Source organism: Hyaena hyaena, unplaced genomic scaffold (assembly GCF_003009895.1).
Source record: "Hyaena hyaena isolate Hyena2069 unplaced genomic scaffold, ASM300989v1 scaffold_13, whole genome shotgun sequence".
Classification (NCBI taxonomy): Eukaryota; Metazoa; Chordata; class Mammalia; order Carnivora; family Hyaenidae; genus Hyaena; species Hyaena hyaena.
Genome location: NW_024080645.1, coordinates 4,754,645 through 4,778,490, shown reverse-complemented (window position 1 = coordinate 4,778,490; position 23,846 = coordinate 4,754,645). Strand labels below are relative to the sequence as shown.

Sequence of the window (23,846 nt, the reverse complement as noted above, 5' to 3'; positions counted from 1 at the left end):
GTTGGTTCTTCTGTTGCTATTCTGGGCTCTTCTAGTTCTTGGGCTTGTTTCAGCCACGGTAAGTTAGCTTCCACTGGACTTTTTTCTAAGAAAAAGGGAACACAACAAGCTTAAAGCAGTTGGACACATGATCTTTATTTGCTAAAGATTTCATCAATAAAGCAGTCACGCTTTGCAAAGGCCAAGAGGAGTCTTCTATCACAGGACCCGAAGTGGCTCCTGGAGTGAACCAAACATTTCTGTCGTGCATTTTTTCCCCTAACACATTATCCCAAGGCAACCAGATGAATCTCCATCGCATAGCTGAAGATGTTCTCCAAGTGAACATAAAAATGCCTTTTATAACCCAATACCAATCTCTGTTGTTTACATAGGAAAGCTCTTACTTCAACCGCATCAGCTTGCTTTCTTTTGCCACAAATCCTTCTTGTCCAAGAATAGAGAAATCGATGGAGAAAATCAAGTAACATAGATGTTTAGAAAACTGGGAGGAGGCTTACTTAAACGTTTACTGGTGCAGTTGCCGAGGGAGCTGATTACCGAGTACGACCATCACGCCCCTTTCTGTGATTTTAAGCCTCGTTAGATATGAAGAAAGGAACACACTATTATGAAATAAGAAGGGAAATACTTTGGGGCTACTTCAGGGAAATCACAGACACTGAGCCAGTGGTTATGAAAGTACTATCGAGTGCACAAGGCAGGAGGAAAGACTTTACCAACGACATGACATAACCAGTATTTGTACCTTGCGTGGCAACTAGGGGTTTTTCTGAAGGGCGGACATAGTAAATACGTATTTGTGAAATGGTTCATTGAAAGGCTCTATGTATGGATAACGAACCCAGAAATAATGGAGAATTTTACTGTCCTTTCTAAAAGACTAAGGAAGACTTCTTGGCACTAAGGAGTGGGAATAATCCTTTTTCCATTTCCAGAAAGGAAATACTTGGCATGCGGGTTGGTAATACCTCACTAAAGCACATGGAAATAACCATGTATGGAAAGGAATGTATACGGGAGACGTGAGGCCAAGGCTCCCTGCCCGTGGACGCCACCCATTTCTGCTGAGAATTCCTGGGGAATGAACAGGAAGAACAAAAGAAATTCGAAAGAATTTCCCAGGGGGAAGTTTCCTGCTCCTCTTTCTCTTTCTCCGTCTCCTTTTCTTTCCCCCCTTTTCTCTTTCTCCTCACCTTCCTTCTTTTTCTTCAAAGCAGGGAGTCCATCAAATTATGCCACGTGCACCAAGAAATGTTAGTGTAAGCCCAGACAGACAGGAGCCGCTCTACAGGCACTGAGTCAATAAGTGCTCAGTTACCAGCCCCCCCACCCCCAGGTCAATTTATCAAGTTGGTCCAGCTGCTTTACCTGGTGGACAGGTCTAGGTGGACACGTCTAGGTGGACAGGTCTAACTGCCATCTGTCGATAAGACCATTTTCATAAGATGGTTAGTCGAAACGTAAATCCTGCAATATCCGAATGAGAGCTGGAAGACACCACTTGATTTAACTTCGACACGCCCCACAAACTCACCTTTTGGTTTGTAGCAGGGGATGGGGATAATACATTCTTCCTTGATGTGTAACTTCAGCTGTGGGTTGCAGCCGCCGACGTGCTGCCCCCGGTGGTTGATACACAGAACGACGCGGTACCGTAACCCTCGGCCGCATGTCACCGTGCACTTTAAAGAAGAAATGAGAAGCCAGTGAACTTCTCGTCCACAAGGAGACCCACAGAGGCATTAATGACCTAAGCCAAAGAAAGCCCCTGATCTAGGTGAGTATCAAACACAAAAGACGGTTAGACAAACATTATGTAAAGAAGGGGGAGGCTGATTTTCCAGGATCCTCTGTGTCAGGACCCCTCCCTCTGCAAGGCCTCTGTCCAATCCTCAATCTGAAAACTATTTCAGATGAGGTCACAGCACAAGAAAGACTGAAATGACCTGAAATTGTTCTGTTCGATATTAAAGAAACTTGATATAGGTTTTTTCAAATCTGATTAAATTTTTATGAAATTATCCAAAACAATTTGAGAAAATGGGAAATTTTTAAAACTATCTATTAAAAAAGCAAATTCTGATCAGTCATGCTAAAGGATTTGCTTTCCATTCTGTCTATAGAAATCGATCCTGCAAAACTGTGTTCATATGAAGAGGCCATTGTATTCAGGCCCAAAGCTCAGGAGAAATACTGTCAAAATATCAAGCAGTTTAAATTAATAAAAACATTTTGTGGGGCACCTGGGTGGCTCAGTCAGTTAAGTGTCTGACTTTGGCTCAGGTCATGATCTCACGGTTCATGAGTTCAAGCCCTGGGTTGGGCTCCGTGCTGACAGCTCAGAGCCTGGAGCTGCTTCGGACCCTATGTCTCCGTCTCTCTCTGCCCCTCCCCTGCTCACACTCACTCTCTCAAAAATAAATATATTAAAAAAATTTTTAAGTAAACATTTTGTTATTTTGTCTGAATTTTCATGAAGCTTGTATTGTATTTTTTTTCTTGAATTATTATGATTTGGACAGTTCTCTTGCTAATAAATGGAGTATTTTCCTTTCATCAAAATCTAGGATATCTTTTCAATTTACATACATATGTTGGGGACTACATATGTGTATATGTATGTGGTTTTTTCCTTTATAGACTTTATTTTTTAGGACCATTTTATGTTTACAGAAAAGCTGACAGTCCACAATTCTGCTATGCCCCACTCCTCACCACCCAGTCTCCCCTATTATTGATTATCTGCATTGAGTGTGGTACAGTCATTACAACTGATGAACCAATGCTGATGTATTATGTTAACTAAAGTCCAGAGTTCACGTTCAGGTCATTGTCAGTTTTTAAAAATTTTGCGCTTTTTGGCTCATTCTAAATAAAAATTCACTGAGACGCTCAATATTTGTATTTTGCATCCTTTCTTCTTCAAGGTCACCTCCAAACTGTATACACTTCAGGCCTCACCAATTCTCGATCCATCTGAGGGAGGGGCTGAGGGTGCTTAGACCACTACAGACCAGGCGCAGCCCCATAGGCCTTATCTCACTAATGGCCCCAAGTGCCTGCAGGCCAGTAGCCTCCTTCCCATTCAACAGATGAGCAAACAGCCCACCACCAAAGGACCTTGCTCAAGGTCACCCAGTTCCCAAGAGACAGAGTGGAATTCCATCCCGGTGCCTCTTGCTGCCAAAACCATGACTTTGCCACCGATTCATCGAGCTCAAGGATTCTTTCTTACATCTGTAGATGTGTCCTACACTGTCCCAGACAAGTTTCACAGGATATGGAGGCCTTTTTGGCATACTCACTTCTCCAGAAAGGGAATATATCGGCAGGCATGGAACAAACAGATGGTTACCATCGGGAGGTAGGGGTGGGGTGGGGAGTGAAATAGGGAAAAGGGCATAAGAGCGCACTTCACCGTGATGAGCACTGAGTAATATATGTAACCACTGCACCACCAAATTGCACACCTGAAACTAATGTAACACTATGTTAACTACGCTGGAATTTTTAAAAATAGGGATTTAAAAAAAAGACTATCAGGAAACCTATCTGATTTCCTCTTACCTCAGTGATAATATTCTAATGAATTGAGTGAGGTTGGAGATTAGACCCTATTTCTGGGAAATCGATTCCCCTACGCCGAGAGTTATCAACTCGAAATATGTAGGACTTTCACAGGCTGTTGCATACCGGTCAAGAAAGAAAGAAGAACTCTGCCCAAAGAGTAAGAAAACAGTATGATGATAAGGTATAACCACACGAGGACTGGTCAATCCAAAGGAGTACTGTCCCCTCTCACACAGCCCCCACCCCTCCGGAAGCTGGACACTTAACCCGAACAATGCCGTCGCTATTTACAATTTCCAGAACGCCTCTTTGGAGCTGAACATACCCTTCATGATAGCAAATTGTCATTACTGAGAATGTATTTGATGTCTGAAAAGAAATGAAAAGTATTAAGAGCCAAGGAAGGTAAACGAGAGGACTCAGTGAGCAACCCCTCTTTTGATACTGTGAGTGACAATAAAGTCACGATACTGATGGGGATGTGGGGTTGTGGTATAAAAGCTCTCAAGGCAACACAGAACATAAGGATGGGACTTCTGAGAGTTGCAAATGAGCTCTGCAGGTTACAGAAGTAAAAATGTTGATTTTTGATGACATCACGAGGTGACTTTTGGCACGTAAGTCAGAAGTTCAAGAACGGAATGGCTGTGCTGTAATAAATCTTCCTATCTCGGTTCTGTTTACTTATGAGAACAAGTTTTCCTGGTGTACACATGCAAAACAAAACAGAACAAGAAATCGGCAGTAAAAACTAAGAATAAAATTGTTGTGGAACCCAGGTCTGAACCCATTCTGGGAACGGATGATTTTTTAAGCCACCCGCCCTCGTTTTCTGGAAGGATTGATTTCAACTGAAAATTTACCTTTTATGTGTAATAAGTGTTTACCAAAATTTGAAATATACTTATGTTGTGATAGTAATAATTCAGGGAGACGTTTCTAATACTCGGAGCCTATGGCCACAGGAAATTGAAATAAATGAATTTCAAATATAATGAAATGATTTCAAATGCTACACATATTTCTTTGGAAAGTAGAATAGTGTAATCAATAAAAGACTATAGCAGAAAAGTACATCATGTTGGGAAATGCTTCTGTGGGGAGAGTGGATTCAGAAGGTGAGCTCAAGGGGAAAAAAAGCAAACTATCCACAAACTGTTCAAGAAGAACCTCTTTGTGTGATTTTTAAGGGGAGGATGGCATGGAGAGAAATCAACATGGCATTTACATTCTGCTGAACACATTTTTTTTTTTTAACGCTGTAACACTTTTATTTTAGAATGTCAGCATTCACATGTTAGGAATGACATTCTCTGATACTTTCTATTTGAACGTAAGGTCAAAACTTTTAGACGTCAACCTAAATATAGGCGGAGGGGTATTTAATTTTGTGAGCACCTTTGAGGGGTACGTGACAAAGGGATCGATAACACCTAACCAACGTTCATTCAAATCTGAGGTGTCACTGAAAGTGTCCTGTCCTTTGGGCGCCTGGGTGGCTCAGTTGGTTGAGAGCCTGACCCTTCATCTTGGCTCGGGTCTTGATCTCAGGGTCGTGAGTTCAAGCCCTGTGTTGGGCTCTGGGCTGGGTGTGGAGACTGCTTAAAAAAAGAAACAATCTCGATAAATCGGACTTAAATTAAAAGTAAAAAATAAAGTGCCCTGTCCCCAAATCTTACCTGAGACCACTCCATGGCAACCCACTTGGGGCAGTCAAACAGGTTGCAGGTCTGCATGACCTTGGGTTTGGGCGCATACATGCACTTCCACTCCTCCACCTGCAGTATCTCTCCGTGCATGGACTCCTCCACACACACGAAGCTCCGCCTCTGAATGCCGCCTCCACAGGACACGGAGCACGCAGTCCAAGGGTTATGCTCCCAGCTCGAAAGCGAACAAATAAAAACACATTTACTTGTCACTGGCGTGTTCGTTTCAAGCCTGCAAACGCGACCATGACGAGTACTGCCAAAAGCATTCTTTAAGCTCTCTCTAGACTATAAGCACTAGTGCACAATGTTACTAGAACCATAGAAACCCCAAGTCAGGAACTAGTCATCCAGGTGTAAAAGAGGGGTCACGTTTCTGACCAGCCACACTGCCTGAGCTCCCTCCCTAATGGCCAGACGTCTCCAGTGATGGGAGACGAGGCTGTATGAGGCAGCGCAGCCCATCCGATTCTGTAACAGATCTTCCTTATGGAGTTGAGGCCTGTTTTCCCTGAGCTCCCTATAAAGGCCCTCCTATCTATCCCTCTTACATTTTGGACTCTTTCTATAGACACTATAGTTCCTCGCAAACTTCTCAGAGCAAATTACGGAGTGGAAAACAGAAACACGTAACTCACCGAGGAAGGGGTTGGAAGTGGTCATAGGGCATGATCTCCTTAAAGCCATCGCTACAAATGAAATCATTGTGACAATGTCATTGCCAAATCAATCAACGTATTTATTGAACCAACACAGATCTGACATCCCAAAAGACAGAGCCCTTTCAGACTGAAAGACTAAATATGTCAGGTGTTGTGAACTCTGCCCCTAAACTTCCCACCACCTTTTTCGTTTTCGGGACCATCTCTGGCACATGCCTCCCAGTTAAATGAAAGTACAGAAACCAGTGGTACATATTAATCAAAGGAAAGGGTGTCTCTTAATTTAGATAAATCTATTTTTCACCCTCTAAAAAGGCTATTTATATGTTAATGATCCTAACACGCTGTCATCTCGGTAGGCTCTTTAGAAAAACATTTTGTTTCATAGAATCTGTCTTTTGAAAAGGGCTCTATTAATACTTATGTTCACCTGGGATTCCAGGAAATGGGCGGTCGGTGATAGGAAATGAAATCCACAGAGAAGGCTTCCTTTTCCATTTGCACACTTCTGCCTCAGCCAGCTGGCAGAAGTCTGGGGGATTCTAGGACTTGATATTGTGCTGTTATTTTAAGATACTGCAGTAAAGCCAGGAAACTTCCCCAGGCAAGCCAAGTCAGCAGGTACTAAATTATGCAACGGGATAGTTTATGCATAGCTTTTCTGCCTTGGCATTAAAACTTCTAATTTGCTTGCACAATGCATTATTTATGCTGAACTTAATGCGAACACTTCCAAAGTCAGAACAGGGCAATGGGTGACCCAGTTTCAAAGTGAAAATGGTGAGTTCAAGTTATTTATGACTAGCAGATGGACAAGACATCGTACTTGGATGGAGAGATCCTTCCTATTGCGTGTGTAGGAGATGCTCACACAGGGTCCTTACACAGGGGGATGTGTCAGGGCACACGTACACACAGCCAGACAGGAGAGCGCAGGACTGAGTGAGCGAGCCTTGTCCCGCTGAGCAGGGCTACAAGCCCAGGCAGCTGCCACCTGTGTGCGTTCAAGGTCATGCGGGGCAAATGTCAGTCTGCACGGATGGACTGGTCTCGGCAGCAATTGGTTGCTTTCTCTCTAGAGTGAACACTATGGGCAATGGTACAGACCTCGAAGGGCAAGGGTCCATGCTGCACTCCTTCAGCTTGGGCTTGGGCTTCACATTCTCGGGGTAGTAATGGCAGTAATGGTCAGGAACCACCCTCTTCAAGCGGATATCCACACACTCAGCCGAGTTGAGCTGATAACCTAATGGGAAAAAGAAAAGGCACGTGTGACTACTGCAGCATGGCATCTTCCTGTGGTAGTGAGCCCTTGCCGCCGACTTTTCTTCCCCCGGAAGGAGCTCAACTCCGTGGTGCTCATCCCCAGCTACGCAACAGAAGCACAGGGAGCCTCTGCACACACCAGCGCGTGGGCCCCTCCACAGTCCCACTGAGGCTGAAACACTGTGTGGCTCCGTCCAGGAAATGGATTGGTTTGTGTGTTCTAATGATCTTCAGGTTCTTCTAAGATGATTAATTTTTTTAATTTTTTTTTTTTAATTTATTTCTGGGAGAGAGAGAGACAGCATGAGCAGGGGAGGGTCAGAGAGAGAGTGAGACACAGAATCTGAAACAGGCTCCAGGCTCTGAGATGGCTGTCAGCACAGAGCCCGATGCAGGGTTCGAACCCACTCACCGTGAAATCATGACCTGAGCTGAAGCCGGACGTTTAACCGACTGAGCCACCCAGGCTCCCCTCTTCCAAGATGACTAAGACATGTGGCTGAGACTGAGAGTGATTACTGAAACTGACTATGGTCGTTTTAGGACTTTTCTTTTTTTAAAGTTTATTCATTTATTTTGAAAGAGAGAGAGAGAGAGAGACCACAAGCATAAGCAGGGAAGGGTCAGAGAGAAGGAGAGACAGAATCCCAAGCAGACTCTGCAACGTCAGTGCAGAGCCCGATGTGGGACTCGAACTCACAAACTGTGAGATCATGACCTGAGCTGAGGTCAAGAGTCAGACGCTTAACCAACTGAGCCACCCAGGAGCCCTGTCTTAGCACTTTCAATGAAAAAGGGACAACAGACTCCTTTATGGGATGCTTAGACCTCGAGTCACTCAGTGGCCAGCCTCCTGACTGTCCCCATAGCCCCGCGCCAGGACCCCCATTTCCTCATACTTCTATCTTTACTATTCCCATCCTGACTCCCCCAGATACCCCTCTTTCTTGTTTATATGTTCTCAAATACGCATCTGCCCTGTGCAATGTTGCTCACGTGCACCTGTTGGAACTAGATAGGTATTTTAAATCTTGTTCTGTTGTCTACTCTTCTCACTCGACACACTGTTGAGAGCCACCCCCCAGCCTGGTGACTGCCTCCTTCCACCACAATATCCCGGTGCTTGCGGATACTGCATTTTACCTCTTTGCCATCCTGGGGTACCTGTGGCACCGTGGATGCCAATGAACTTCCCTAACTGGGGAAGTAAGCACTGTCCACACCGGGAGGAATGAAGTCCATCCCTGACACCGCCCCCTGCCTCCAAATCCTTCGAAGGGGAAGGGATGAAAACTCTCTCTCGATTCCATGAAATTAAAATTGCACGGTCTCTGAGGAATGAGCATTCCAAATGGATGAGTGCCGTAGATTTAAAAAACAACTGACAAAATGGTGCTTCTATTTCCTGAAAGATCTGATTCCAGGTTTCTTGTCACTACATAAGTGTCATGCGAAGTTTTCTTTCTTTCTTTCTTTTTTTTTTTAAAGGCGATTTTTTAAAACCAGAATGAGCTCTTCAGGAAAAGAAAAAAGGCTCAATGCTAAGCTCTCAGCCTCAGCCAGTTGGTCTTAAGGTCTAAAAATACACTTAAGGGCCTGGTTGCCGAGAGGAATCTGATTTTATAAACCACTAGACAGCGTTCCGCACGCCGTGGCTTGGACGTCCACGGCGTGGGGAAGGACAGACTGGTATGCGTTATAAAAAGCAAGGTTGAAACCACAAGAACGAAAATCCAAATGGAGTCAATAAAATGTTACTGGGGTGCCAATATCTGCCCGAAAGTCTACAATATCAGATGGCGGCAGCAATCAATCCAGTCCTTTCTCCAGACTGATCTTTCAAGTCCCGCGTAGATGATTACAGGCAAGCCCAGAAAATTCCAGCATCCAAGTACCTTGGGGAGCAGGGAACTGACTCGCCTGCTGATCCAACAACTCAGAAATGGCACCGACACAAATCATGTCGACTTGATTACTAACGTAATTAGGTTCTGGTAATGCTTTCCTTGTGGGTTTTGCGTGTGTGTCTATTTCCCCCCAAACAAGAACAGAACGAGACTACACCTCCTTGAATCAAAGAAACATAAAGGGAAACATGCTTTTAGGAGACAAGAGCGTACAGGTATTTACAATTTAAGGAGAGACAATTAATTTTCCTCTCTAATTTTATGGAGGTACAGGGATAACTAAAAGTGAAGGAAATAAGGTGGGTCCTATATCGTGAACCAATGTATCGGAATTCTGCCAGCGTGCAGAAAATGGCAGGCTGGGGGGGCCCCCAAAGCAGCCTGACGTTTCCCTTCTGCTCTCACCAGCACTGCTGTCTCTGGCAGCCAGTCTCACTGCCAGGTGCTCCCATTTACGGTTCCAGCAGGGGTGACTCTGTCTCTCCCTCTGCACCTGAGTATGAGGCACATCTGTTTCCCTCCCAAGAATGTAACCAACTGAACTAAGCGGAGTCCCATTCCAAATGCCCCTCCCAGAGTGGAAAAGCTCCTCTCTCATCTCACGTACCTGAATGGGAACGTCTCTCCGGATACCTGGGCGTGAGAGGGAAGAAATTAAAAAGAAAGAGATCTTTGTCTCCTTGCGGAGTAAGAATAGTAAGAATGCCCCACCAGCTCTTTGCTTTCATTCGGGGATCCATGAGGGACTGTCATCCCTGGAGCCAGAGCCCACCTGACTCACAGGTGGTGGGATTCTGCTTCTGGATATAAGGTGTGCATGTAGGGAATCTATGGGTATGTCCCACTCACCCTGAGTCATGGATGTATCTCATAACTCACCCCCGGAGAATGCCAGGAGGGGGGACGGCCACAACCCTGTAGATTATGCAGAATTTTTAACAAAATATATGTCCAAAATATCCGGGCATAACAGATATTTCCCGAGTATCCATTAATTGCCAGACACTGTACTAGGCTCCTTGACACAAGTCATCTCATTTTATTCCCCGACAGTGCTGCAAGGGGGATCGTCCCATTTTATGGATGAGCAGACTGAGGCTCAAAGATGGCACAGAGCCAAGTAGTGGCAGAGCCAGGAAGTGGGTCCAAGTCCCTGGACCTCAGTTCTGTGGCCACACTGCCTCTTGATGGAAATGTCGTCACGCCATTTTTGGAGAACGAGTTTGGCCAAAATGAGCCTGAGGCCCAGGTTGGGAGAGACTCATTGAATTTATGCAGATCACGGGCTCAACTCCAAACCCTGTTTTCCCTCAATCAGCTTTCAAGGAGATCAAATGTGTTTTAAGATTTTCCTTGCGATCACTGACGCAAGGTCAGTGACTCAAAGCTCTGAAGGAGTTTCTGCCTCGGAACAATGCTTGTAATGTTCACAAAATACATTCTCACTTTTGGGGGAATCGAGAAAAACAGAGAATGTTAGGGGCTGGCAGGGACTTACAGATAGCCTCCAGCGTTGTGTTTAAATCTTCATTTTTGTGATTGTGTTCAATAATGGCAAGAGCTAAGTTTTCCTCTTTGAGATAATATTAACTTTTTTGTGAATATGTTTATTTAAAAATGTTTTAAGTTTATTTATTTCTATCTATTTTGAGAAGGACAGAGCAAGTGGCGGAGGGGCAGAGACAGAAGGAGAGAGAGAGAGTCCCAAGCAGGCTCTGCACGGACAGTGCAGGGCTCGAATCCACAAACCATTAGAACATGACGTGGGTCCAAGGTGGGCACTTAACCAACTGAGCCACCCAGGGGCCTCTATTTAAATGTCAAAACGTCCATTTAAAGAAAAAACCTTAAGTAAGTAATAGCGCAAGGGTAACACAGATTCGGCAAAAGGGGTGATTAATACGGCTACAGCTGATGCCAAAGATTCTTGAACTTGAATGTGGAGCCTAAATTCCTGAGGGGACTGTTGAAAAGGATTAATGGGACCCACCCCCAGAGTTTCTCGTTCCGTTGGTCCAGGGTGGAGCCCAAGAATTTCCATTTCCAACAAGTTCCCATGTGACCCTGAAGCTGCGGGCCCAGGGACCCCACTTGGAGCACCACGGCAGTAGGACCATAATCTAGCGGTCCACTGCCCAAGCCAAGTCTAAGCAGAAGTAACTGGGAAGACTGACCTTTTACCTGGTTTCCAGGGCCCCATTCAAGCCCTAGACCGTTTCTCTTTCCTTCTCAGCAACACAAACTCCTTCTGGGGTCTGGGCTACCCAGTGCTCCCCACAAAAGCACCTGCCTCCTGTCTCACAGGGAGCCCAAACCCGGAACAGAGGGCTCTGACATACAGACCCCAGGAACCTGACGCTGGCTGAGAAGCCCTCCCTGATACGCCCGGAGTTTAAGGGAAAAAAGGCAGCCTCCCCACTCGGGCTGTGGCTCTCCCCGAGGAAGCGGACATTCTGCAGCTCTGCATGGAAGAAGCGGTTTGGGGCTGAGCTGGGTGGGGCTGCCGGAGGAGGGTTTATCCTGGTTCTTCCCACAGAGCACCCTGCGCACCCTGACCTGCTGCCCGCCGCGGGACATGGTTCATGGGAGACACAAAGGCAAAGTCAGTGAGAGCACCGGGCTCTGGCACCGGACGGCCGTGGAGGCAGATCCCGGCTGAGCCGTCCTCCGGCTGAGCAGACGGGGGCACGTTCTTTACCTTGTCTGCGTCTCCGTTTGCTCACGCCTAACACGGCCATGCGAAGAGACCCTTCTTGGGGTTGTTTGGAAGAACAGATGTAAAGACGAACACCCCAACACGTGGCCTGCTACATGTAAATGCCCAGCACTATGCCTGGTGCTTTGAGGGGAAGTTAGCAACATAAAGCCTTCTAGCAATTCCAGGAACCACTTGGGTTCTTGGGCTGGCACTAGTTTAGAAGCATTTACTCCTCAATTTAAAAATTCAGTTTCTTAAAAGAGACTTATAGTAACGGAGGCCCTGGTGGCCGCCTCATTTCCTCCAGGCAGACGCTTTCTCCATGTTAAACAGCTGACTATCCGCCACCTGTGCCTGTAAATATGTGTAGCATGTGTGCGGAGCCCAGAACCTTCCTTAACTGTCTGTGAAATCCTTGAACTAAGCAAGCGGTAAGCAGGGTGTTCCTCTGACCACTTAGCAGCTGCTCTTTCTCTTTCTGGTAATTTATGCTCTGTCACCTACCTACCTGAGGGAGCACGGGGTGGAGATCTAAATGTTAGAACCGACGCCTCCATTAACCAAGTTATTTGGTCTCTCTGTTTTTTAGGTTTTCCGTTGAGAATTAAAAATAACCCATGCTTTATGAATATGTAAGATAAAAAATGCAAGAACACACGGAAATACGTCTCCAGCTTTTTGCTAGAAGTCAAAGGTGTTTTCCAAATCCTGTTTTCACCTGTCCCCAAGATAAAGGCAAACACGAATTTGTTCACACCTCTGAGATCGAGGCTGCTGAGTAGGACGCCGTGTGACCACACACCACCAATCACCACACGCATTTTACAGTCAGCTTCAAAAAACACAAGTGTGTCCTTTCTAACTCTGAGCTCTAAACACTCAGGGCCGAAGTCTGTGCCTCACCTCCTCCACATGTGACGGTGCAGGGGAAAAAGTCGGTTTGTCTCCACTGATGACTGATCGGCTGGTAGAAGAAGAACTGGACCACACTGTCCTTGGCCGCCGTGTACCTGGTCTGGACAGAGAGAACCGTGAGGATCCATCCGCATACGGTGAGCTAGCACTTCCCGCACCTTCCCACAGGAGACCAGTGTGTCTCACTGACGTACACCATCACACATCTCTCACAACCAACAGCGGCACAGGAGGATCCCAAAACGTCTAACGTGATAACGTTTCATTCGGGGTTGCCACAAAGAGGGGCTCAGAAGACCTCAACCACTCTGCCCAGAGTCGTTGTTCCAGACAATTCCATGCCTGGAAGGGAGTTCTCAAACGGGTAGGTGGCCTTTTCTATTTGTTTGTGTAACTTCTTTCCTTTCTCCCTGATACATCTGAGTTTAATTTCCACGAGAGCAGGGGCTGAGACAGTCTCCGCTTCTTTGCACCATCTCACATGCCTGGAACTCTCACACCTGCAATAATTCTTACACTTTCATCGTTATGCAAATCCTTCCAAAAAGGTCTTCTGAAACGCACAACTGGAGAAATGTACACAAATATGTGGTGTTCGCACTCGAGCATTCCAGCATCTGACTAAAGAGAAGGGGCGCCACCGCGCGTGAGCCAGGGACGGAAGAGGAAAGTGCTGTTGAGGGATAACACTCACGGAGCACATTCTCCGGCTACTTTTCTCTCTTCTTCCCTACTGACCGAACAAATGAGTGAACCAAGGGAAACTCCCAGAATGCAATGAAAGGAGAAAAAGAAATAGAATTCGTGCAGGATCTGTCCAGAAATGCCAACACCCGTATGGATTTCAAGCTGGAGCCAACCGAGGTCATCATGAAGAGCCAATATTGGATGATATGATTGCTGAGAATTTCCTGGACCTTGAGAAAGACAGGTGTATTTGGTTTAAAAATATTCAAGTTCTGAGCAGACATTTTTAAAAGGTACAACAACCGGGATAAAGAAAAGTCTTAAAAGTTTTCAGGAAGAAAAAGAAATGATTACCTACGAAACAGAATCAGATTGGCATCCGATTCCTCATAGGTGAGCCTGGATGGAAGGAAGCAAGATCACACCTTCAGAGTGCTGAGTGGCAATAACTTTTTGTCTAGACTTTTGTAACTAAATTACTAATCAACAATCAAAGATCAACGATCAATCTATGATCAAATTATCTATCACAATCAGTGAAACAGAGATATCTTCAGACACAGAATGACTGAAATTGTACCACTTGAGACCCTCACCAGAAAAAAAAAGAAAAAAAAAAACGACTAAAAGGTATTAAACAAGAACTAATATAAAAGCAGAAGAAGGTAGATGCAAGCAGCAATAATGATGAACTAAATTAATAAAGCTTATTCATAAATGGGAGGAAGAGTTGACTACAAGATAATATTTGGATGTATTTGATTATAAAGCAGTAGAAAAACTGTAGCGGGAGAAGCTGTCGGGGAGGTGAGGTGGGGGAGGGAGGGAGGCACAGGGTCACAGAGGCGTGAAGCGCTTCTAGAAGGTTTTGCCCTAGCTGTGGAGGAATGGCTTGTCTCTGATGAATCCTGCCAGGGAGAGTGAGAACACTGCTTATAATGCATTTCTAACGCATTTGAAGGCGTCAGAGAACCCCCATACCACTGAGTGTTTGCAGGGCCAAGACCCCAGACACAAAGGAAGCCCAGAGAGCGAGCATAACATTTGGCACCGCCTCTGGCACCACATTTCTGCTCACGGCATTTTCCATCGTGAGTGGTGACTGAGTGGCTGAGAAGCTGAGCAGACCTGTCATCAGACTTGCGTGGCTCAGAACAAACACTGGAGCTCGATGTCCACCAAGCCGAGGGGGGGCCCAGTAAATGCCCCACGTGCCCAACAGGGACCCCAAAAAAGCTCAATCCTAGCCTTGAGTATGAACTGGAAATAGACCAGTTTTCAAAGGGAATGAAGGCCAGGTTCCAATTATTTCAATTCCTTGTTGGCCGGAGGTAACTGGCTGCTAACCTATCTTCCAGAAGCAGAAATTAATCCAGTCTCAAAGCATATCTGTAATCTTTCATCCACTATATACAGCAAAACTTAAAAATAACCAGGCACACACAAAAATAAAAATTAACAACAATCAAAAAAGGTGCAACGATACACTAAAAATGGAATTAGAGAATCTCTAGATATTGGCATCACCAGACAGAAACTTAAACACCTACTTATACTGCCACCAACTCCTGAAATTTTAGCTTTGGCTTCAGATCATGTTTCACAAGACCCCGTAAAGGGCCAGGGTCTTAAAACATCAGCGTTAGCACATGGCTCCCTTCTTGGGCTCTGTGTTTTGGAGAACCTGGACTAAGACATGATGGTTAAAATGCTTAAGAAACTAAGTAACAAGACAGAGAATTTCACTAGAAACAAAGAAGCCACAAAAACAAAATGGCAATTCTAGAAGAACGAGGCACAGTACTTTAAATCAGTGTCTCAGTGGACAGACATGACAATGGATTAGACTGGGGTTCAGTAACTATCTTCACAAAGAATCAGAGAGTAAATATAATATTCAGTCCATATTGTCCCCATTACAGTTACTCAACTTGGCTGGCATAGGAAAAAGGCAGCCACAGACAATCTGTAAACAAAGGGCTGTGGCTGTGTTCCAGCAAAACTCCACTTATAAAAACAGGCCATCAGCTTGCTGGCCAGGATCTGCTGACCCCCGGATTACATACAATTGAAGAGAGAATCAGTAAACAGACACGTAAGAAGGAAGTGGAAAGTAGACATGAGAGATGAAGGTATAAATGTAGTCCCTGAAAAAGAGAACCCAGAGAATGGCATGGAAACTATACCCACAGAGGTGATAAATGAGAATCTTCCTAAATTGATGGCAGATATCACGCCAGAGTTGTGAAGCAGCACAAACCTCAAGCAGAAGAAAGCCACTAACTACATCACAGTCAAACTGATGAATACCAGGGGTGCTTGTGTAGCTCAGTCAGTTGAGTGTCCGACTCTCAATTTCTGCTCAGGTCATGATCTCATGGCTCATAGGATCAAGCCCCACATCAGGCTCTGTGCTGACAGCACAGAATCTGCTGAGGATTCTCTCTCTCCCTTGTTCTTTCCCCCTCCCCAACTTGCATGTGTGCTCACTGAATAAATAAAAAAATAAATATTCAAAAGTTGATGAAAACCAAAGAGGAAACACTTAAAAGCAGACAGAGAGAAAGACATGTTACCTTCTACAGCATACAAATAAGACTGACAGCTGACTTCTGAAGAGAGTAAGTGGAAGCCAGAAGACAATGGAGAGATACCCTCAAAGTGCTGAAAGAAAATAGTTTCAAGATGGTAAAGTGGTCAAGCCACTAGAAGAGGTAACGACTCTAAATGTGAATGTACCTAACAACCTACCCTCAAAGATAAATAATTTGAAATTAACAAGAATAGAAAAAAATTAGACAAAGGTCACAGTCACTTTGGCAGTTTTACCATATCCCTTGTGGTAACTAATAGAATGAGCAGACAAAAAACAGTAAGGCTATATTTTTTAATAAATAGAAATAAATTAATAAATTAATAAATGACCACACTGATGTATGGACACTGTGCCCAACAACAGAAGACTACACATCATATCTTCTAATATTTGTTATACTCTGAGTCACAAACTAAGTTTTAACAGATTTCAAAAAAAATTGATATAATATAGAGTACGTTTTTTGACTATAGTAGAATTAGGTTATAAAATAACAATGAGAGGGGTGCCTGGGTGGCTCAGTCAGTTAAGCATCCAACAACTCTTGATTTTGGCTCAGGTCATAATCTCATGGCCATGAGATTGAGCCCCATGTCAGGCTTTGTACTGAGCATGGAGCCTTCTTAAAATTCTCTCTCTCTCTTTCTTCCTCTCCCTTTGCCCCTCTCTCTTACTCATGGTCACGCTCTCTAAAAATAAAATAAGAATGAGATTACTGTAAAATTCCTACATACTTGGAGAGTATACTTCTAAATATTCTATAAGTCAAGGAATACATCACTTTGAAAATTACAATTTGACTGAATGATGATGGAAAATATTTCATATCAAAATTTGTGTAATTAAATATAAGGAATGATTGGAGTGAAATTCATAGCCTTAAATTCATGTGTTATGGTTGGAAAAATGATGAAAATCAATCCCCTGAACATCCAGCTAGAAAAGTTAAAAAAGTAACAACTTATTAAATCCAGAGACAGAAGGATGGACATAACAAAGATGTGAGTGGATATTAATGATATGGAAAGGAAACAACATTAAAATGTTAATAATGTAAATGAAAAGGTGTTTCTGTGAAAAGTCTAATAAAAGCGATAGCCCTCCAAAATGACTGATCAAATAAAAAGAAAGTAGGGACAAATAATCAGTACCAGGAATGAGAAAAATGACTCACTACAGATCCTGGAGAAAACGAAGAAATAGTAAGAAGATACTAAGAAAAAAATCTCTGCCAATAGCTTTAAAAAAGTTATTTGAACTTTGGAAATATTGTGGGTTCTATTCCAGGCCAATAAAGCAAATATCACAATAAAGTGAGTCAAATGAATTTTTTGGTTTCTCAGTTATGTTTACACTATGCTGTAGTCTATTAAGTGTGCAATAGCATTATGTCTAAGAAAACAATGTGTGTACCTTCATTTAAAAATACTTTATTGCTAGAAAACACTAACAATCATCTGAGCTTCCAGCAGACTGTAATCACTGATCATAAATCACCATCACAAGCACAGTGATAATAAAAAAGTTTGAAATATTGCAAGAATTACCAAAAGGTGATGCAGAAACACAAAATGAGCAAATGCTGTTGGAAAACTGGCACCATTAGGCTTGTTCAACTCAGGGATGCCACAAACCTTTGTGGCAGTTTGTACCCAAAAAAATCTACAGAGTGCAATAAAATAAAGTGCACCTATAAACAAAATCCTTGAAACAAAACTGACACAAAAGGAAACTAAAAGTATGAAGAGTTGTATATATTTTAAAGACACTCAGTGCACACTTCTAAAAATTTACTGCTGAGTATTTCCAAATATTTAAAGAAGAAATAACACCAATTTTAAACAAACTGTTGTAAAGAATGAAAAATGAGGAAATATTTCTAAACTTGTTTTATAAAGCCAGTATATATTAACACCAAGGCCTGACACGAATAAAATCTAAGAAAGAAAACCTCTTCTGGACAAAGCTACCAAAAAAATCATGAATAAAGTAATTTAAAATTATACCCTGTGATATATAAAGGAATAATGCTTTTTATTAATAATAAAAAATAAATTCTAATAAGTAAATACTAATAAATTATAATAATGATAATAACCAAGTGAAGTTTATTACAGAAGGGAAGATGGGTTTAATATTTAAAAATCAACATAACTCTCACTATATTAAAAAGTATATATGATCACTTCGAAAGAGACAGAAAATGCATTTGAAAAAATTCCATACTTATGTGACAATGGAAGCAAATCAGAAAACATTTCTTCCATCAGATAAACTATAAAAAATTCGTGGCAAACATCACACAGGATGAAGAATTATAGAGCTCTCTGCCTCTGAATGAGAAGCATGACAAGAATAATTGCTGTCACTAAATCTATTCAATATCATACCAAATGTCCTAAGTAGTACAATATAGCAAGAAAAGTAAAGACAATATACAAGGATTGGTAAAGGAGAAGCAAAATTATCATCATTACAGGTATCATAATTGTATATGTACCTAATTCAAAAGAATCTATAAACTATTAGAATTAATATTTGTTAATATAGTAAGAATACAGTGCCAGTTTACAAAAATCAGTTAGATTTCCATAACTTCAGCACAAATAAATAGGAAAAAAATCCATTTATAATAACATCAGAATAGGAAACAACTGGGAATAACAGAATATATGACTTACACACTGAAAATTACAAACATTATTGAGAGACAAAATTTTAAACTAAGTAAATGGATGGGGATAACATATGTATGGATTGGAAAAATTGGGATGGGAAAGCTTTCAGTTTTCTCCAAGTTGATCTACAGATTCAATGCAATTCTAATCAAAATCCAAAAGAATTTTATAAAATTTGACAGGCGTACTTGATATGGAAATGCAAGGAGTCAAGAATATCAAAGATCATCTTTAAGGACAAAGTGGGGGAATGCACAATAACAAATATCAAGACTTGTTTCAAGGCTACAGTAATGAAGTCACAATGGTGCTTACAGACAGATCAATGAAACAGAACAGAGTCCAGAACCAGACCCGTACACATATAGTTTTGGATTTAAGACAAATGGGGAAAGAACTATCTTTTCACCTAAAGGTTTTGGGCCAGTGGATAGTTGTGGTAAAAGATAATGATTCTATTCCACAACATGTGTGAAAAGCAATCCTAGGTGGATTACAGCTCTTAATATGACAATTAAAAAAAAGGGGTTCCAGAAAAACTCACAGAAGTATAGTTTCATAACCCTTGATCCTGAATGAGGCAAAGATTTCCTAACCAAAATACAAATAGTCCATGCATCAAGTTAAAAATCGATAGCTTGCACTACAACAAAATTAAGAGTTTCTGAATGGGAAAACTGAATGCCCTAAATACATGGAATGGAGGAAAAAAAAAGTTTGAAAATAAAATGAATTAAGAATTGGACTCCAGAAGCTAAAAACACCATACCAAAATAAATCAATGTAAAGATAAAGGAAAGAAACAAAAATAAAAATTTACATAAACTGAATATTTTTTAAACTCTGAGTTAATCAATAAAACTAAAATCTCGTTCTTAGATGTCTCAGAGACAAATCTTTGGATGGTTTGAATGAAATGAAAATTAGATCAGGAACCAGTGAACAACTTAAGGAATGAAAGAGACATAGTTACAGGTACAATGGAGATTTTTTTTTAATGATAAGGGAATATACTATGATTATATTTGAAGAGTTGAAGACTTAGATGAACTGGATACTCCTCTAGCAAAATATAAGACTTGAAATTGGCTCAGAAACAGAACCCTAAATAAATCAACAAGCCTAAGAGGGACTAAAATAGTTTTCTGAGTCTTGACCATTATCACCAAAAAGAGGAAGAAAAAAGAAAGAAAACGCATTAAACCCCAATGTTTTCCATAAAGAGATGATGACCTTACTGAAGCAGATGGATGTAATTGCTGACCAATATCCACTTCCCTTTCCAATTCTGCCAAAGGCTCACTCCTGTTCCGGCCTTCATTCCTCCCCATGGGTCTTAGAGAGCGCCTGACTGTCCCATGAGGCCATGGTGGTCACAGCTGCCTTGCCAGGTGTGGGCGCCGCCTCCTCACACGGCTGCAACAGCTGGGCGGTGCCTGTGGCAGGTCAAGGTCCCCATGGGCTGCTCTCACCTGGGGGTTAGAGGCTGGCCGTTTCCTGGGAGATGCTGCACCATGTGATAGATGACTCTGGCTCAGGGCCCCCCCTGTAGCCTTGCAGAACCCCCTAGAGCCACCCTCCAATTTAAGATGCTCCCACCCAACTTTCTCTCCTTCCGTCTCTCCTCTGCTTCTGGTCAGATCTTCACTGCTGGACAGCTCCCTGGTCTCTCTTGGCTCCATCTTGGCTCTTCCTCCTGGTATTTCGCTCATAAATGTCTTGCATATCTAATCCTGTCTCAGCATCTGCTTCTTCTTCTTCTTCTTCTTTTTTTTTTTTTTTGAGCAATTTTAGATTTACTGAAAAACTGAGCAGAAAGTACAGCATTTCCAATAACCACCAACACACACCAGTTTCCCTATTATTAACGTCTTGCATTGGTGTGGTACATTCGTTACTATTAATGAATCAATATTGGTACATTTTTTTCATTGTTATTTATTTATTTACTTATTTATTTTGAAGCCATTTCTTTTTTTCCTTTTTTTTTTTAATTTAAATTTTAGTTAGTGGGGCTCCTGGTGGCTCAGTTGGTTAAGCATCTGACTCCAGCTCAGGTCATGATCTCATGGTTCATGAGTTCAGGCCCCGCGTCGGGCTCTGTGCTGACAGCTCGGAGCTTGGAGCTGCTTCGGATTCTGTGTCTCCCTCTCTCTCTGTTCCTCCCCTGCTTGCCCTCAGTATCTCTCACTCTCAAAAATAAACATCAAAATAAATAAACACATACAGTGCAACACTGGTTTCAAGCCAGCACCTGCATCTTGAAGGACCCAGGAGGACTACCACCCAGGGGAAGGCGGAGAGTGAGCACATGACCCAAGTCTTGTCAAGGAGAGGGGGTAAAAGGTCTGTTGAAGAACTCTTGAGAAAAATTTTCCCTGCCGAGAAGGCTCACAAGAAATACTGGGCTTCTGGACAGGGTCTTCTCTGCACGTTAGCTTTCCAGTCTGAATGCAGGGCACTTACATGCCAATTAATTTGTTTAGAAGTTGACACATAACACTGCATCTCTTCAGGCAACACTCTGTCAGGTGGGGAAGTGGCCCATCTCTCCGCTGTCCCGACCTTCAGACCGACCTCTGTGGTGCTTTTCCACCTGTGACATCAGAGTCAGGAAAGGGGGGACGGCTTAGATCCCTGTGTGAAGGTCCTCATCCTGTCGCTGGGTCCTCTGGCCCCTGGGAGGACGGCAGCGAGCTTCAGAACCAGTGGCCTCGGCTGTGTTCCCTCCTGGCCGGAGGACGGTGGGCTCCTCTGGTGACCCGCCGGGTCCACGTGCTTCTTGTGCTGCAGGTTGTCAGGGGTGCGGCTGTGACTCCTGCCCGGTCCCTGGCCTGGCCTTGAGCCCCTTACCTAGGACACCATCCGCTTGACTGCCCAAACCAGGATGATTCTTTTTTTTTTTTTTTAATTTTTTTTTTAATGTTTTTTATTTATTTCTAGGAGAGAGAGAGAGAGAGACAGCGTGAGCAGGGGAGGGTCAGAGAGAGAGGGAGTCACAGACTGAAACAGGCTCCAGGCTCTGAGCTGGCAGTCAGCACAGAGCCCGACGCGGGGCTCGAACCCACGAACCGCGAGATCATGACCCGAGCGAAAGTCGGACGCTCAACCGACTAAGCCACCCAGGCGCCCCCAAACCAGGATGATTCTGAGCGTGAAAAGAAGGACCAGAGATTAAGCCAGAGCCACAGGCACAAACTGGGTCTTTCCCGAACAAAGTAGGATGTGCAGTAGCTCTACCTTTACCCTTCGGCTACAGGGTCGTTTGCCCCCACTGTGTCAGCCCCTCCAAGGTTGGCCAGCCAAGGGTACGGGGAATTTCCCAGACACCTTTGGTGCCACGTGGGGTTGAGGGAGCTTCCGGTGGCTCAACTCATGCTCAGCCTGTGACTAAACATTTCATGACATTAATGCCAATTTCATTCCAAGGTGGCTTCCCCAGGTTGTTGCCGATGGAAGCAAACACCCTGTGGGGCATTTTCCTCTCAGGCTTCTAGATGAAGAGTGGAGCATAAGCTCTTTTTCTGCCTTTGCTTTGAAACCTAGTTAAGATGCTTCCCTGCTCTGGAGAATGACTGCCATCATGACACGTCTCCTTGCCTCACCCCCCCAGCCTGTCTCTCTGCACACCCTTGCGGGACTCCCTCAACGACAGTGTACACCCTCCTGGACACGGGTGTTGAGGACACGAAGCCCACTGAGCGGCCTTATGGGGGAACGGGCGCCCTCCCTACACTGAAGAAGAAACACTCCAGTCTCCCGAGCTTGGTCCTTGACATGTTACGCGAGCTGAATCAATTTACAAAAAGCCTCAGTTCTCTCCATAAGCCTGATTATCAAGACAAAAGTCTGAACTGAAGGAGGAAGAGGAGGAGGAAGTAATGAAGGAGGAGGGAGAGGAGGGGGAGGGAAGGAAAGAGAGGAGCAGGAAGAAGTTCCTAACGTAATAATAACAAGATGAACGATGCTCACTCTTTGAATTCCTGCTAACAACACCCCAGTCGCCAACCAACACTTTCAAACCCCCGGGGCAGATTGCTCTGCTGCCGAGACAGATGGTCAAGTACACAGAATAGCAACACAGACGTGCATACTGACATGTGTAAAAGTATATTACTTGCATTTCATTAAGAACATGATTTTCTAACAATGGTAAGAAAATAAATTCAGATTCAACTACCTTACTTGGCCCCTTGAAATCAAGTTCCAAAATTTATAGACTATTTATACAAAACTCGGCTTTCTTCTTTTTTAAAATAAATGTGTATATACAGTTTATGCATATAATTTAGCTGTGAATTCTGGTAACTACTAGAACACTATTGGACCTGCCTTCACCAAGAATTTTCCCTCTGCAGACCACATGACAGCCGATACCGGGTGAGATTTCAAAAGTCTCTGCCTCTGTGGTTAATGGTAAGTCTTCATGTTGATAGGGAATTCTGATCGACAGACATGATGAAATAGGTTCTGTCGGACACTAGTATGGGTTGAATGGGTTCCCAAAAAAAGATGTGTTTAAGTTTTAAGCCATGGTACTTCAGAATGCCATCTTATTTAGAAATAAGTAGGGTCTTTGCAGATCTAGTCAAGTGAAGGTGAGGTCATTAGGGTGGGTCCAATCCAATATGGCTGGTGTCCTTAGGGAAAAGGGAAATGTGCCTGCAGAGGCGGACATGCCCAGACGGAGATAGGTGAAAGCCAAGGGAGAACACCCAAGGAGACAAGCAGCTGGGGAGACGCATGAAACTGATGCTCCCTGAGTCCTCAGAAGGAACCAATCCTGCCCACACGTTGATCTTGGACTTGTAGCTTCCAGAACTGGGAGTCAACGACTGTCTGTCCTTCAAGTCACCTAGTTTACAAAGGTGCTTTTACAGTAGCCTCAGGAACCTAGTACAGCCACCGACCCTAACAACCGTGTCTTGCTGTGTTCTCAAATACCTGTATGTACAAATTCAGTCACTGTCTACGCCACATTGCAGGGACCTGCTCTTTGAGATAAAGGAAAACAGTTTCAAATCGTCATATCCTTGGATCAGGCAGAGGTGCTATCGTAACGCCCAGAAAGAAAGGAGAGACAGTGTAAGGAGAGAACACAACACGTATATAGAGCTGAGGTTGAGGGAAACTGACGGCAGAAGGTGTTCACCGG

The 23,846-nt window shown here is 43.6% G+C and overlaps 1 protein-coding gene across 1 annotated transcript in view; it reads right to left on the bottom strand.

Annotated features, from left to right (window-relative positions):
* ADAMTSL3 (ADAMTS like 3) overlaps positions 1-23,846 on the bottom strand; it is a 293,055-nt gene that overhangs the window by 120,770 nt on the left and 148,439 nt on the right. The window contains exons 9-14 of the mRNA XM_039216731.1: positions 12,719-12,830; positions 7,052-7,190; positions 5,921-5,971; positions 5,253-5,457; positions 1,538-1,685; positions 1-85 (exon numbers count right to left, since the gene is read on the bottom strand). Coding sequence (XP_039072662.1) covers positions 1-85; positions 1,538-1,685; positions 5,253-5,457; positions 5,921-5,971; positions 7,052-7,190; positions 12,719-12,830 — 740 coding nt within the window. The remainder of the gene's footprint in view (positions 86-1,537; positions 1,686-5,252; positions 5,458-5,920; positions 5,972-7,051; positions 7,191-12,718; positions 12,831-23,846) is intronic.